Source organism: Erinaceus europaeus, chromosome 18 (genome assembly GCF_950295315.1).
Source record: "Erinaceus europaeus chromosome 18, mEriEur2.1, whole genome shotgun sequence".
In the NCBI taxonomy this organism is placed as follows: domain Eukaryota; kingdom Metazoa; phylum Chordata; class Mammalia; order Eulipotyphla; family Erinaceidae; genus Erinaceus; species Erinaceus europaeus.
The window spans coordinates 70,734,439-70,748,299 of NC_080179.1; the positions used below are offsets into that span (position 1 = coordinate 70,734,439).

General features: G+C 41.5%; 1 protein-coding gene across 20 annotated transcripts in view; it reads right to left on the bottom strand.

Moving 5' to 3' along the window:
* The window catches only part of NEB (nebulin), a 286,668-nt gene that overhangs the window by 176,445 nt on the left and 96,362 nt on the right, over positions 1 to 13,861 (bottom strand). For all 20 annotated transcript variants that reach the window (XM_060178132.1, XM_060178128.1, XM_060178131.1 and 17 more), the window contains 7 exons: positions 12,854 to 13,060; positions 11,317 to 11,421; positions 9,179 to 9,286; positions 6,193 to 6,504; positions 5,190 to 5,396; positions 4,925 to 5,029; positions 3,715 to 3,822 (listed from right to left, as the gene is read on the bottom strand). In XM_060178132.1, the coding sequence (XP_060034115.1) occupies positions 3,715 to 3,822; positions 4,925 to 5,029; positions 5,190 to 5,396; positions 6,193 to 6,504; positions 9,179 to 9,286; positions 11,317 to 11,421; positions 12,854 to 13,060 (1,152 nt within the window). The remainder of the gene's footprint in view (positions 1 to 3,714; positions 3,823 to 4,924; positions 5,030 to 5,189; positions 5,397 to 6,192; positions 6,505 to 9,178; positions 9,287 to 11,316; positions 11,422 to 12,853; positions 13,061 to 13,861) is intronic.

The window sequence follows — 13,861 nt, forward strand, 5'->3', positions numbered from 1 at the left end:
AAGTTTGAAATAAGGAGATGGCTAGTAACAATTAGAGACGATTAACAAGGAATGACCTACCCGATGGACACCAAATCTTGCCTTTAAAAACTATTTATTTCATTTATTTACTATGAGATAGAGAGTTTCACATAAAAGAGAGAGAAAGAGAGAAAAAGAGAGAGAGAGGAACAAACAGCACTACTCCAACATAAATGGCATCAGGGATCAAACCAGACATACAAGTCCTATGCTCTACCAGTTGAGCTAGCTCCCTGACACCAAAAATTCTTACCTAGAATCTGTGGAAGTAGATATGTTAAGACATTGAGTGGGAGATTGGATTAAATAACTTTTATCTACTAATATTAAATTTTATGGTTCCTAGCCGTGGCCACAGAATGCCAGCCCAGACCTACAGGGATGCAGAGGTTACATAGGCTCCTGTGCTGAATATGGGCCTGAGATCACATCTATGGAGTTTATAGTCTACAATATTTATATGCTTTGCCCATATTTGGGAGCTACTATCTTCCCTGATGCAGCTTCCTAGCCCTTTTTTCCAACTATGACACCATCTTCCCAGACAATAACTTAGGTCACCTGCATGTTAGATGTCAAGCTCAGACAAAAGCTAGTAGGGTCATGGGCCCCTTGGAATAGACGTAAAATAGACCTGCTAGCTTCTTTCAAACGGAGACCCCCAAATCTTCATCTGCAATATTCTTGTCTTTAGGTTCATGACTAGTCAACAATTCGTTCTGCCTTATATCTTCACTCTTTTTCAGCTACTGGGTTTCAGACACTATCATGATGCCAACCTGACTTCCCTGGGCAGACGACCCCACCAAGGTGTCCTGGAGTCCCACCTCCCCAGTTCCCTACCCCACTAAGGAAAGAGAGAGACAAGAAGGGAGTGTGGATTGAGACCTGTCAACGCCCATGTTCAGCGGGGAAGAAATTACAGAAGCCAGACCTCCCACCTTCTGCACCCCATAAAAATCCTGGGTCCATACTCCCAGAGGGACAAAGAATAGGAAAGCTTTCAAGGGAGAAGATTGGATATGGAGTTCTGGTGGTGGGAATTATGTGGAATTATACCCCTCTTATCCTATGGTCTTGTCAATACTTCCATTTTATAAATTAAAAAAGGAAAATCATTTATGATTCTATTTATTAAATTACATATGCATAAAATTACTTCCAGTTTTCTGATATTTCAAAGATTCAAGTGACATTTATAGGAAAAATAATATCTACAATGGCAGGTAAATTTACTTTCAATTCATTGAATTTTATAGTAAGATTTCAAAAGCACCACTATGATAGCATCTCCATCCTATAAAAAGGTTCTAAGAGGGTCATAGTAAAAAGAAATTATGTACTCATGACCACAGAATGTGAGCTCAGATCTAAAGGGATGCAGAGGTCACACAGGCTCCTAAGCTAATTATGGGCCCCAGATCCCATCAAGTCGATGGGGTTTACAGTAATATTTACAACCCTTTCCCATATTAGGGAGCTACTCTCTTCCCTGATCCAGTTTTCTGGTCCTTTTCCCAGCCATGACATCATCTCCCCAGACAATAATTAGGATTCACCTGCATATCAGATTTCAGGCTCAGGCAAAAACTAACCAACCAACCAAACAAACAAAAAACACTAGTATAGCTACAGGCCCTTTGAAATATAACTAAAATATGCCTACTAGCTATCTGCAAAATGGAGGACCCCCAACACTTCATCTGCACTATTCCAGCCTTTAGGTCCATGACTGGTCAACAATTGGTTTGGCTTTGTATGTTAACTCTCTTTTCAGCCACCAGGTTCCGGATGTTAGCAGGATGTGACCAGACTTCCCTGGACAGACAATCCCACCAATATGTCCTGGAGCTCTGCTTTCTCAGAGCCCTTCCCCACTAGGGAAAAAGAGAGGCAGGCTGGGAGTATGGATCAACCTGTCAACGCCCATGTTCAGTGGGGAAGCAATTCCAGAAGCCAGACCTTCCACCTTCTGCATCCCACAATGACCTTGGGTCCATACTCCCAGAGGGTTAAAGAATAGGAAAGCTTTCTGGGGAGGGGAGGGTATACAGAGGTCTGGTGGTGGGAAATGTATGAAGATGTACCCCTCTTATCCTATGGTTTTGTCAATGTTTCCTTTTTATAAATTAAAAAATTAAAAAAAAAGAAATTGGGGTGTTTTTTTTTTTTGTTAGGAAATGATTGATACTTTTTCTTTTATTTCTAAAGTACCTATAGCTTATGAGGTGCAAATAATGGGATATGAAAACAAGCTTACTTGTGGACATTGCTCAAGAATCATTGTTGCATTAAGATCATCACTTCACTAATCACTTAAGACAGCACAGAGCTGTAGGCCAGACAGTGCGGGTAGTAATACATCACCCACTTAATTTTCAGCATTTTCGCAGTGCCACAAATTAATTGATTCAGAAGGAATCATTCCTTAAATTATCAGAATTTATTTCACTTACTGTCTTCAGACACTCTCCCAACCGCAACTTCAACTTGCATATAGAACCAAATGCTATTTTGCTTTTAAGTTTTTGATCAGGAGGTAGCACTTCCCTGTGAAATTCTGCTAATTTATTCTCTATCCGTAAGGTCCTCTGAATTTTCCTGTGGTCAATTCTTACGACTGATACTACAGCAAATTGATCTATGTGTTGAATATCTAATTCAGTATTTATAAAATGTAACTCCTGACTAGGAAGTATATTTAATCAACTTACCAAATTTAGTATTTTCCAATCATAATTAGATTCTGCCTTGAAAAGTAAGTGCACCTGTTCTGTGAACTCTGGACCAATTATTCAGAAGAAAGTAGAGAGAGGCTCTGCACCTTAAACCTAAATTTGGCCAGGGATATATCTCACTGGTAGAATGCACGCCCCAGATAGATAAGGTCCTGGGTTTGATTCTGACACATATACAAATAATATACCTTAATTCCTGAACATTTCTGAATTGTCTATGCCCAAGCTGACTTATAATTATGAAAATACAAGGATGACAAAATAAAAAGAACTGGGTGTTAATCCTTAAGTATGTGCATAGAAAATCTGCTAGCACAAGTTATTGAGGTTGGATATTATTATCTAGCACTTTGAGGTTTTTTTTAAATATTTATTTGCTCCCTTTTGTTGCCCTTATTGTTTTATTGTTGTAGTTATTCTTGCTGTCGTTGTTAGATAAGACAGAGAGAAATGGAGAGAGGAGGGGAAGACAGAGATGAGGAGAGAAAGACAGACACCTGCAGACCTGCTTCACCACCTGTAAAGCGACTCCCCTGTAGGTGGGGAGCCAGGGGCTTGAACCCGGATCCTTACGCCGGTTCTTGCGCTTTGCGCCACATGCACTTAACCCGCTGCACTACTGCCCGACTCCCCCACTTTGAGTTTTTTAATATAGGAAAATGAAAACCAGGGGGAAAAATTCAGGCATGGAGGAGCAGACTGAAGTCTCTGGTTCCTTTATAGCATGTGGAAGTACAGCTTCACTGTGTAGCGGATCTTAGAGCCTGTGGCTCAACTCCTTTGAAAGAAGTCAATATTCCATCAGTAATAAAGAAGAGTGAATTTGGGGTAAATAAAGAGGAAGGGAGGAGATGAAATGAGTGGAGTTCCCTTTTGAAAGTAAGGCCCACCTATCAAAATAGTTACCAGTGTCATTCAGACTATATATCCTTAAGAAAATCAGATTAGTACTTACATCACTAGCAATGTCTCTTGAAGCTTTGGCCAACTGTACAGAAATTGCATCAACTGGGAGGTCATATCCTTTCTTCAAAGCTTCTTCCCATCCAAGTTTATAGAGTTTCTGAAAAAAATTAAAGAAACCCTTGAATATTATTCCATATCTATCACAACCTCAACAGATTATTAAGCCAAAGAGCTGGTGAGGACACATCAAGTCCTATCACCAGGTACCTTATTCTAAAGAATAAGTTAATAGTAACTATCTTTGCTCTATCCCAATTTGACTCTGAAAAGTTATAAAAAAAAAAAAAAAGTCTTTACTTTCTGATGGGGAGAGAGGAAGCCTGTATCAGGGATATCTTCCATGTTGTTAAGTATATTCTGAGGTTGCTACTTTGAACACACGTGTTAAAACAATTGATAATTTTTTTCTTTCTTCTTTTTTTCTTTTTGGTTAGGGGAGAGTGCAAACACAGTCCCCCACTACCACAAATTATGCCGTAGAGTTTCCCACATTTGGGGAAATCGCAGGGGTCGGCACATCCAGAGCACAACTGATAATTTTTAAAATTAGTCAGGTAACAAAATTTTAACTAAGCAATAAAAGCATCACAAAGATGGCAAGATAGGTGATAGAACTGCAGTGGGTGAAACTTCCCGAGTCAAATCCACTGAACGTGCTACAACAAGGTAGTAATAAAAACAGCTAGAAGTTACACGGTACTGACTATGGGCCAGGTGCTCTGTGGAGAACTTTCAACAGATTTTCTTTTAATATTTATTTCTTTTCCCTTTTGTTGCCCCTGTGTTTTATTGTTGCCGTAGTTATTATTATTGTTGTTATTGATGTCGTCATTGTTAGGTAGGACAAAGAGAAATGGAGAGAGGAGGGGAAGACAGAGAGAGGGAGAGAAAGATAGACACCTGAAGACCTGCTTCACTGCCTGTGAAGCAGCTCCCCTGCAGGTGCGGAGCCGGGGGCTTGAACCAGGATCGTTATGCGGGTCCTTGCGCTTCGTGCCACCTGTGCTTAACCCTCTGCGCTTAACCCTCTGCGCTACCACCCGGCTCCCCAGATTTTCTTATTTGGTCATATTCTTCAACATTCCTAGGCTAGCCAGCTTGTCATCTGTTCCCATGGCATCACATTCACATAAATGATTTACCACTTTATCACCCAGTGGGTTTAAGTAGCTTTGGGAAGACGTCTTGTATAGCTTTACCTGACTGTACAACGTTTGGTTCTGTTTTGCTTGCAAAATATCAGGTGTATCTGGCATTACATGAATCTTGGTTTTATCCTTGTTCCAATCAGCAGTGTATAAGTACTAGAAAGTTAAAAAGAAGAAATTTGAATCGCTCTTAGAAACATGACAGAAAAAAGTATGAAAGTATTTGTATTTAATCTGAATTTCATTAATTTAGCTCCTGAAGTCGTATGCAGTTTTGAAAAGAAACCCCATTTGGAAGGATGGCTTCTCTGCTTACATTGTTCATGGTGTGTGCATTTTGTTTGGCAAGAACCATGTCCATGGAGTCGCTCAGCTTCTTAAACTGGAAGCTGCTAGGGTGCTGGCGGTATTTCTGGTCACTGGCATATTCTGTTGCCTTCCGGGCCTTCTCCACTTCCAGTGAACCAGCAGGACTCCAGCCCAGTCCTTTGTACCATTCGTTGTAGTCCTGCTTATATTCATTCTATAAAGGAAAGAGACAAATCCTACTTTGCTCTATCAATTAGAGACAACAAAGTGACCCAGACAAAGGAACCCTCCTGCACTGCTGGTGGGAATGTCAATGGGTCCAACCTCTGTGGAGAACAGTCTGGAGAACTCTCACAAGGCTAGAAATGGACCTGCCCTATGACCCTGCAATTCCTCTCCTGGGGATATATCCTAAGGAACCCAACACACCCCTCCAAAAAGATCTGTGTACACATATGTTCTTAGCAGCACAATTTGTAATAGCCAAAACCTGGAAGCAACCCAGGTGTCCAACAACAGATGAGTGGCTGAGCAAGTTGTGGTCTATATGCACAATGGAATACTGCTCAGCTGTAAAAAGTGGTGACTTCACCGTTTTCAGCCGATCTTGGATGGAGCTTGAAAGATTCATGTTAAGTGAAATAACAGAAACAGAAGGATGACTATGGGATGATCTCACTCTCAGGCAGAAGTTGAAAAACAAGATCAGAAGAGAAAACACAAGTAGAACCTGAACTGGAATTGGTGTATCGCACCAAAGTAAAAGACTCTGGGGTGGGTTGGGGGGAGAATATAGGTCCAAGAAGGATTCAGAGGACCTAGTAGGGGTTGTATTGTTATATGGGAAACTGGGAAATGTTATGCATGTACAAACTCTTATATTTACTGTCGAATGTAAAACATTAATTCCCCAATAGGGAAATTAAAAAAAAAGTGTGACCCAGAAAGCTGCAGGTCCCCCTTCCCAAGCTCGGGAATCCAAGTAGCACCCGGATGGCAGGAAGTCTTACATCGCTTTGTATGTGGTTCATATTCCTGGTCAGCTCGATGCTCATGGCGTCGGGCAGGAGAATGTACTTGTGAATCAGGTGCTTGTAGTTCGTGTTGGTGATGTTGGCCTGAGCGTCCTTGGCAGCCGTGACACTGAGCATGTCCTTGGGGGTGTGGTAGCTGGTCTTGGTCTTCTCGTAGTTTTTCTTGTACTCCCGATCAGACTGCATCTTAGCCACTTGCATGGAATGGACTAACTTGGGGTCATCTTCAAGGCTGCGGAAGCCAACCATTTTCCCACGCTCCTTCTCATAGTTGTATTTGTATTTATACTGAGGAGGAAATATACACATTTATTGAGACATAGTCCCTAAACTAGAAACCACTCTCATGTCAGTATTCTGTACTCATTTAAACAGCCATGCTTTTATGGAGTGCAACAGCCCACAAAGCACAATTTCCACATTTCTATTCATTTATTTATTTATTTTCCCTTTTGTTGTGCTTGTTGTTTTCTATTATTGTAGTTATTATTGTTGTTGTTATTTATGTCATTGTTAGATAGGACAGAGAGAAATGGAAAGAGGAGGGGAAGACAGAGGGGGGAGAGAAAGATAGACACCTGCAGACATGCAGACACCCCCTGTGAAGTGACCCTCCTGCCGGTGGGGAGCCGGGGGCTTGATCCTTGAGCCTAGTCCTTGCACTTTGTCCTTGAGCCTAGTCTTTGCACTTAACCCACTGCACTACCGCCCGACTCCCAATTCCCACATTTCTCTATGTAACTTGATGCTCACAGATCTACCTTAGAGGTAGATGGCAAAGGTATTATTATTGCTTCCATTTCCTGGATCAGTAAGATGAGACCTAGGCAGGTGAGTGACTACCTAAAGTCACTAAGGGTAATGTCCCACATCTTGCAATGATATGCACCACAATGATGTCCACATATACTCTGTTGTTGGTGTTAAAGAGCCTTTCGTTGTTAGTGAGTGTAGCAGATGAGAAAAATGAAGAAGCAGAGCATTCTAAACAGTTTAATGCTTTCTGAGAGATGACCAGCCCGTCCTTTGTTGGTGGAAAGCAGACTCACTTAGAAAGCACACCATATAATTTGAGTAGTTTCCTATTTGTGAAACTCCTTTCCTTTTGAAATTCTGTAGGTAGGCATAATGGCAAAGAGACTGATTAGTCAGTGTCCCTCTATAGAAGGGAGCCGGCGGGGTAAGGAGAGCGTCTAATTCTGGGTACCTCTTGTGGGTTTAACAGTACAAGTTAGTAGGAGGAGCTAGGAGAGCCAATCAGCACCGGCCTCACAGCAGGAGGAGACTGTTAAATTCTCAGGACAATGTGGCTTATGGATGGGCAGGTCAGAGAGGTGGAAAACAGAGCTGCAGGAGAAAGTAGAGCTGGAGCGTGGCTAAAGAAGCAGTGTTTGTCAGTGTGTTCCTTTGGACACCCCAGTCATTCAATGCTCACTGGGAGTGGATTTCTTGCTCCTTTTCAAATGAAAACGTTGAGTTTCTACAGTTGATATACTATGGCAATGGTGTGTTGACATATCAGTCCTCCACGGTAGGAAGGGGGAGAAACCTTAATTTGTAGCATTTGCCAATTTTTTTGGTGCATATATTCTCACATGACTGATATTAAGATGGCAATAATTTGACAACTGGTTTGCAAAGTGCCCAGCTACTTAATAATCATCTGTTATCGGCCACTAACACAGAACTTCCTGGGGCATCCTATTAAGAAGCTAGATCATAAGAAACAAAAAAACCAGTAAACCCATTTAGTATGGATTTTTTTTTTTTTTTTTTTGCCAGCAGGGTAATTTCTAGGGCTCAAGACCAGCATCATGATTCCATTGCTCATGGCAATCACTTTTTCCTTTCTTTTCCCCCTCTATTCTTCTTCTTTTTTTAAATTTGATATGATAGAAATTGAAAGAGAAGGAAATGAGTGAGAAAGAGAGAGAGAGATAGCGCTGTAGACCTGCTTCACTGCTTGTGAAGCATCCTTCCTTCAGGGAGGAAGTGGGGACTTGAACCCGGGTCCTTGTACATGATAATGTGTACACTCAACCAGGTGTGCTACCACCCAGCCCCAGTAGTATACATTCTTTACCATACAGGCAACCCAGGTTTTTTCTTTAAATATCTTTTAAAAAGTATTTATTTATTCCTTTTTGTTGCCCTTGTTTTATTGTTGTAGCTATTATTATTGTTGTTATTAATGTTGTCATTGTTAGGACAGAGAGAAATGGAGAGAGGAGGGGAAGACAGAGAGGGGGAGAGAAAGACAGACACCTGCAGACCTGCTTCGCCGCCTGTGGAGAGACTCCCCTGCAGGTGGGGAGCCGGGGGCTCTAACCGGGACCCTTATGCCAGTCCTTGCACTTCGCGCCATGTACGCTTAACCCGCTGCACTACCACCCGACTCCTGGCAGCCCAGGTTTGAGCATATTCCTCGCTGCACTCGAGGAAGCTTTGCTGCCAATGCATCATTCTTTCTCTCTCTCTGTTTCTCTGTCTCTCTCTTTCTATCTGAAAAAGTCAGCCTAGTGCAGTAAAGCCCCAAAGACACAGAGAGAGAAGGAGAGGGAGAGAGAGGCAGAGAGAGAGAGAGAGAGAGAGAGAGGGAGAGAGAGAGAGAGGGAGGGAGAGAGAGAGAGAGAGAGAAGAGGAAGAGTAGGAGGAAGAAGAGGAAGAGGAGGAGAAAGGTAGAACAACACAAGTTATTCACCACGGAAATATCATGAAGGGCTTTAGAACTGACAGGTCAGAGCCTGGGTGATAAAATTCATGATAAGGCTTAGTGTTCTGGCTTTCTGGAAATACCAGAAAAAATCAAGAGTAAAATGAAGCGTCTGTCACAAAATAGAATAAAGCTACAGCTAGAAGGTGTACCTTCTCCACTTGGCCCACTTAGTGTTTAAAGCACTCAGCCCTCATCCTCTGGGCGTATCAGAAGCCCCCACCCGGAAACTCTTTCCCTTAGACTTACGTCACTCGCAATGTCTCTTGAAGCCTTGGCAGCTTTGATAGGAATGGCATCTGTTCTGAGATCATAGCCTTTCTTTCTAGATTCCTCCAAAGAAAGTTTGTAGATTTTCTGGAAAAAGAGAGACAAAGTAATTGTTTTCCCCTAAGTATGAAATCATAATTGATTACCTTTTAACCACGGTAACGCTTAACTCTGATTTATGGTGGTGTCAGGGATTGAACCTAGGAGCCCAGAGTCTCAGGCATGAAAGCCTTGTGCATCACTACTTTGACACTCCCCCGCAATCTGAATGTATCTTAAGAGGGTAGACTTACATCACAATATCATTTTTATCTCTGGGCAAAATGCTTCATTAGTATTTCAATGGCTGGATAGTCTCATAGGTAACATAACTACTTTAGTTAAAAAAAAAAAAGATTTTACAAACACAAATGTCTTCAAGAAGCCATTATCAAAAATGAAAGTTAACTTGCTTTTATTAGGTTATAAATGTGCTTTTAGAAAAATGTTGAAGTCCATGGTAGACCCACTTCCTGCCTCTGATCCCATTTTTTTCTTTCTTTTTTTTTAATTTCTTTATTGGGGGATTAATGTTTTATAGTCAACAGTAGATACAATAGTTTGTACATGCATAACATTTCTCAATAAAAAAAATTTCTCAGTTTTCAACATAATGATACAAGCCCCACTAGGTCCTCTACCATCATGTTCCATGTGAACCCTCCCTACCACCCACCTCAGAGTCTTTTACGATGGTGCAATGCTCCAACTCTACTCCAAGTTTCTGATCCCTTTCTGGAGAATATACTATTCTTTTCTTTTCAAAGAAACTTTTTAAAAAAATATTTATTCCCTTTTGTTGCCCTTGTTGTTTTATTGTTGTAGTTATTGATGTCGTTGTTGAATAGGACAGAGAGAAATGGTGAGAAGACAGAGAGAGGGAGAGAAAAACAGACACCTGCAGACCTGCTTCACCGCCTGTGACGTGACTCCCCTGCAGGTGAACCGGGATCCTTATGCCGGTCCTTGCACTTTGTACCACATGTGCTTAACCCACTGCGCTACCGCCCGACTCCCGGAAACTTTTTCTTAATATGCAAAGAAAAAAGAAAGAAAGGATGAAAGGAAAAGCAAATGTGAAAGTTCTAACAATTCTTAGTGATGGTTATTAAGTAATAGTCAAGGGAAGACTACAAAAGGGCCATTTTCTTACATCAAAAGGAAAATAATTTCATTGCGTTCCAGCTAACACTTTTATTTTACATAATTGTGTGGCTTCTACCACCCAAAAAGAAATCAGTGGTCCTTAACATCTGAGAAAAATCAAAGAGAGGAAAAAATGTGGTACTTTTAGAGAATGTCCTAGTAACTATAGTAATGCTGAAAAAGGAAGTGAAATAATAATAATAACTATCCACTTACCAATATCAATCTTTTCGCATTTCCTTATTTATTTATTTATTTTCCCTTTTGTTGCCCTTGTCATTTTTTATTATGGTCGCGTAGTTACTATTGTTGTTGTTATTGATGTTGTCGTTGTTGGATAGGACAGAGAGAAATGGAGAGAGGAGGGGGAAGACAGAGAGGGGGAGAGAAAGACAGACACCTGCAGACCTGCTTTACCACCTCTGAAGCGACTCCCTTGCAGGTGGGGAGCCGGGGTTCGAACCGGGATCCTTACGCTGGTCCTTGCGCTTCCTGCCACAAGCGCTTAACCCGCTGTGCTACTGCCCGACTCCTCCAAATTCCTCAGAAAGCTCACTGAACTTTTCCTTTAACTCTTCTTTAGGATCATCTCAAATCATGGTGGTGGGAATAAGAATGAAACCATAGCAATTTCGGTTCCTTGATCTCTTCTTTTCCTGGCCCCCTTCCTTCCAGATTTCATCATTTGGTTAGGAGTATCTGTCCTTCAAACAAAATCCAGCAACCTCCCAATCTCTACTGCTCAACCCAAGCCCCCCTCAGAGGTGTGTTCCTGGTTTTTGCAAAAATTAGAAAAGGAGTTTCATTTTGTGGATTCCCATTATTTTCCAAACATCCACTTTCATAAAGTGAAGCAAGAGTGCTTAGTTAAATGATGATTACTGACTCAATCAGGTAGGAAAGGGAAATGGCAAAAGGGGAACTGGACTTACGTCGCTCATATTGATGGCGTTTGCCTTTGCCAGAACAATCTGGGGGATATCAGGCATGATGTGGACTTTGGTTTTGTCAGCTTCCCATGCCTGCTTATAGAGGTGCTAGAAAATAAAAAGACAACAGTTAAGAAACAAAAAAAAACAAACTTTTTTTGACATGCTCACATCTAAATCACCACATCCAGCTGGCTGATGGTTACTGCATTAGGCAGCTTAATACAAGAGGAAGGAACAATAACTAGTCATCAGAGCCCTTGTTCTAGGTCAGGACCAGTCATGGACCTGCTGTGTGTCTCTGGGAAGGTGACTTCTCGCTCTGAGCCCCAATTCCTTCTGCAATGAGAGGATTCGACCTAATGATCACCAGGAAATCTCTTAATGTTAGCATTAGCTTTCTCTGATTTTCACCCTGGCATCATTATTCTGACATTCATTACTATGGAACAAAACAAAAGATTTAATGTGATTTTTAATAACTGTTTGCATATTTAATATTCAAATTCTACATGTAAAAGGGGCACTGAAATGGATGCCTGGTCTTGTAGGCAAATCCCTTTCAAGTCTTCCTGAGGACTCTTGTTTTCTCCCTTAGAACATTCCAAGGGAGTTACACAGAGTCTGAGACCAAGCTCTATCTTTCTAGCACAACTAGGAAGGCCATTTTCTACAGCTGCTTAATGTTAATGTACAGACAATTCTTCTCCTTGCTTTCAGTTCACGGACTTTCTGACCATGATCCATACAACCAGTCACCATTCTATTATTTCCAACATGACAATATGTGCCAAAGGTTGATGTGATTGTCTGAGCTTGATATCAACTCTGGCTAATGTATACAAGACTTTTCCAAGGGCGGAAATAATGAATGATTCAGGGAACTCCTGGTGAAAGGCAATGGTTCTCATGACTTGTCCTGGCTTAAAATGATGCTATGGACATGCGATGTTGGAGTCCACTCTGATCTCAGGAAAGAAACCAGGAAGTAGACGTGAGCTGGAACACCCAGCTGCTCCCAAGTTGAGTCTCCTGAGTTTGTGGCATGAGCTCCTAATCAGACTCACCATAGACAAACGGGACTAATTTTCCAATGCTTCCTTAAATAAGTAAGTTCATATAAGTTTTCTATTTTTTAAAATGTTTTTAAATTATCTTTACTTATTTATTGGGTAGAGACAGCCAGAAATCAAGATGGAAGGAGGAGGTAGAGAGGGAGAGAGGTAGAGAGACACCTGCAGCCCTGCTTCACCACTCATGAAGCTTTTCCCCTGAAGGTGGGGACCAGGGGCTCAAACCTGGGACCTTCCGCACTGTAATATGTGCGCTCAACCAGGTGCGCCACCACTCAGCCCCCACATTAGTTTTCTTATGCGTAAAATGTAGGTTGGGATCTGATTTGACTTGAGAAGTCACTAAGTAGGATTAATCTCTGTTTAAGTAAACAGTTAACTATGAAATCCCAAGACTGTGCTGTAGATGAAATGTCTGAGGTACACTCCCTGATGCATATGAAATACTATATTATCAAGAGACTTACTTCATTCATAATTTTTGCATTATTCTGAGCCAAAACCATGTTCATCGAATCCATCAGTGTGGAGTACTTCAGAGTGTCTGGGTGCTGGCGATACTTCTTCTCACTAATGATCTCCATGGCTTTCTTATTCTTCTCAGCCTCCAGGGAGCCCAGGGGAAGCCATCCAATGCCTTTCATGAAGTCTGCATAGTCAGCCTTGTACTGGTTCTACAAGAGAGGAGAAGTTCAAGAATCATAAGAAAACATAATTTCTAAGAACCAAGGTCTACAGTCCACATGTTCCATGTCAGTTTCCAACCAACACTTTAAATTTTAACTTTTCAGGGAGTCGGTTGTTAGTGCAACGGGTTAAGCACAGGTGGTGCAAAGTGCAAGGACTGGTATATGGATCCCGGTTCGAGCCCCCGGCTCCCCACCTGCAGGGGAGTCGCTTCACAGGTGGTGAAGCAGGTCTGCAGGTGTCTGTCTTTTTCTCCCCCTCACTGTCTTCCCTCCTCTCCATTTCTCTCTGTCCTATCCAATAACGACGACATCAATAACAACAATAATAACTACAACAATAAAACAACAAGGGCAACAAAAGGGAATAAATAAACAAATATTAAAAGAAAAAAGTTTAAATTCTTTTAAACTTTTCAGATAGAGTGGTTTCTTCATTTAATTAATAAATGAGTGGGGGACAGCAACTGTTACTCCAATATACACGGTGCTAGAAACTGACCCCATGCAAGTCCTGCACTCCACACACTAAACTGACCCCATGCAAGTCCTGCACTCCACACACTATGCTATCTCCCTGACTACTACACTTTATTTTTATCTCTAAACTTTATCTTTTCGCTATCTCCTTGCACGAGAAATTAAAAATGGACACTAATATCCTTCACAGAATAAAAGTGTGAACAAACTTTAACCCTGGCTCCCGGTGGTGCCACACCTGGTTGAGCAGACATATTATATAGTCCACAAGGACCCAGCTTCGAGTCCTTAGTCCCCCACCTGTAAGGG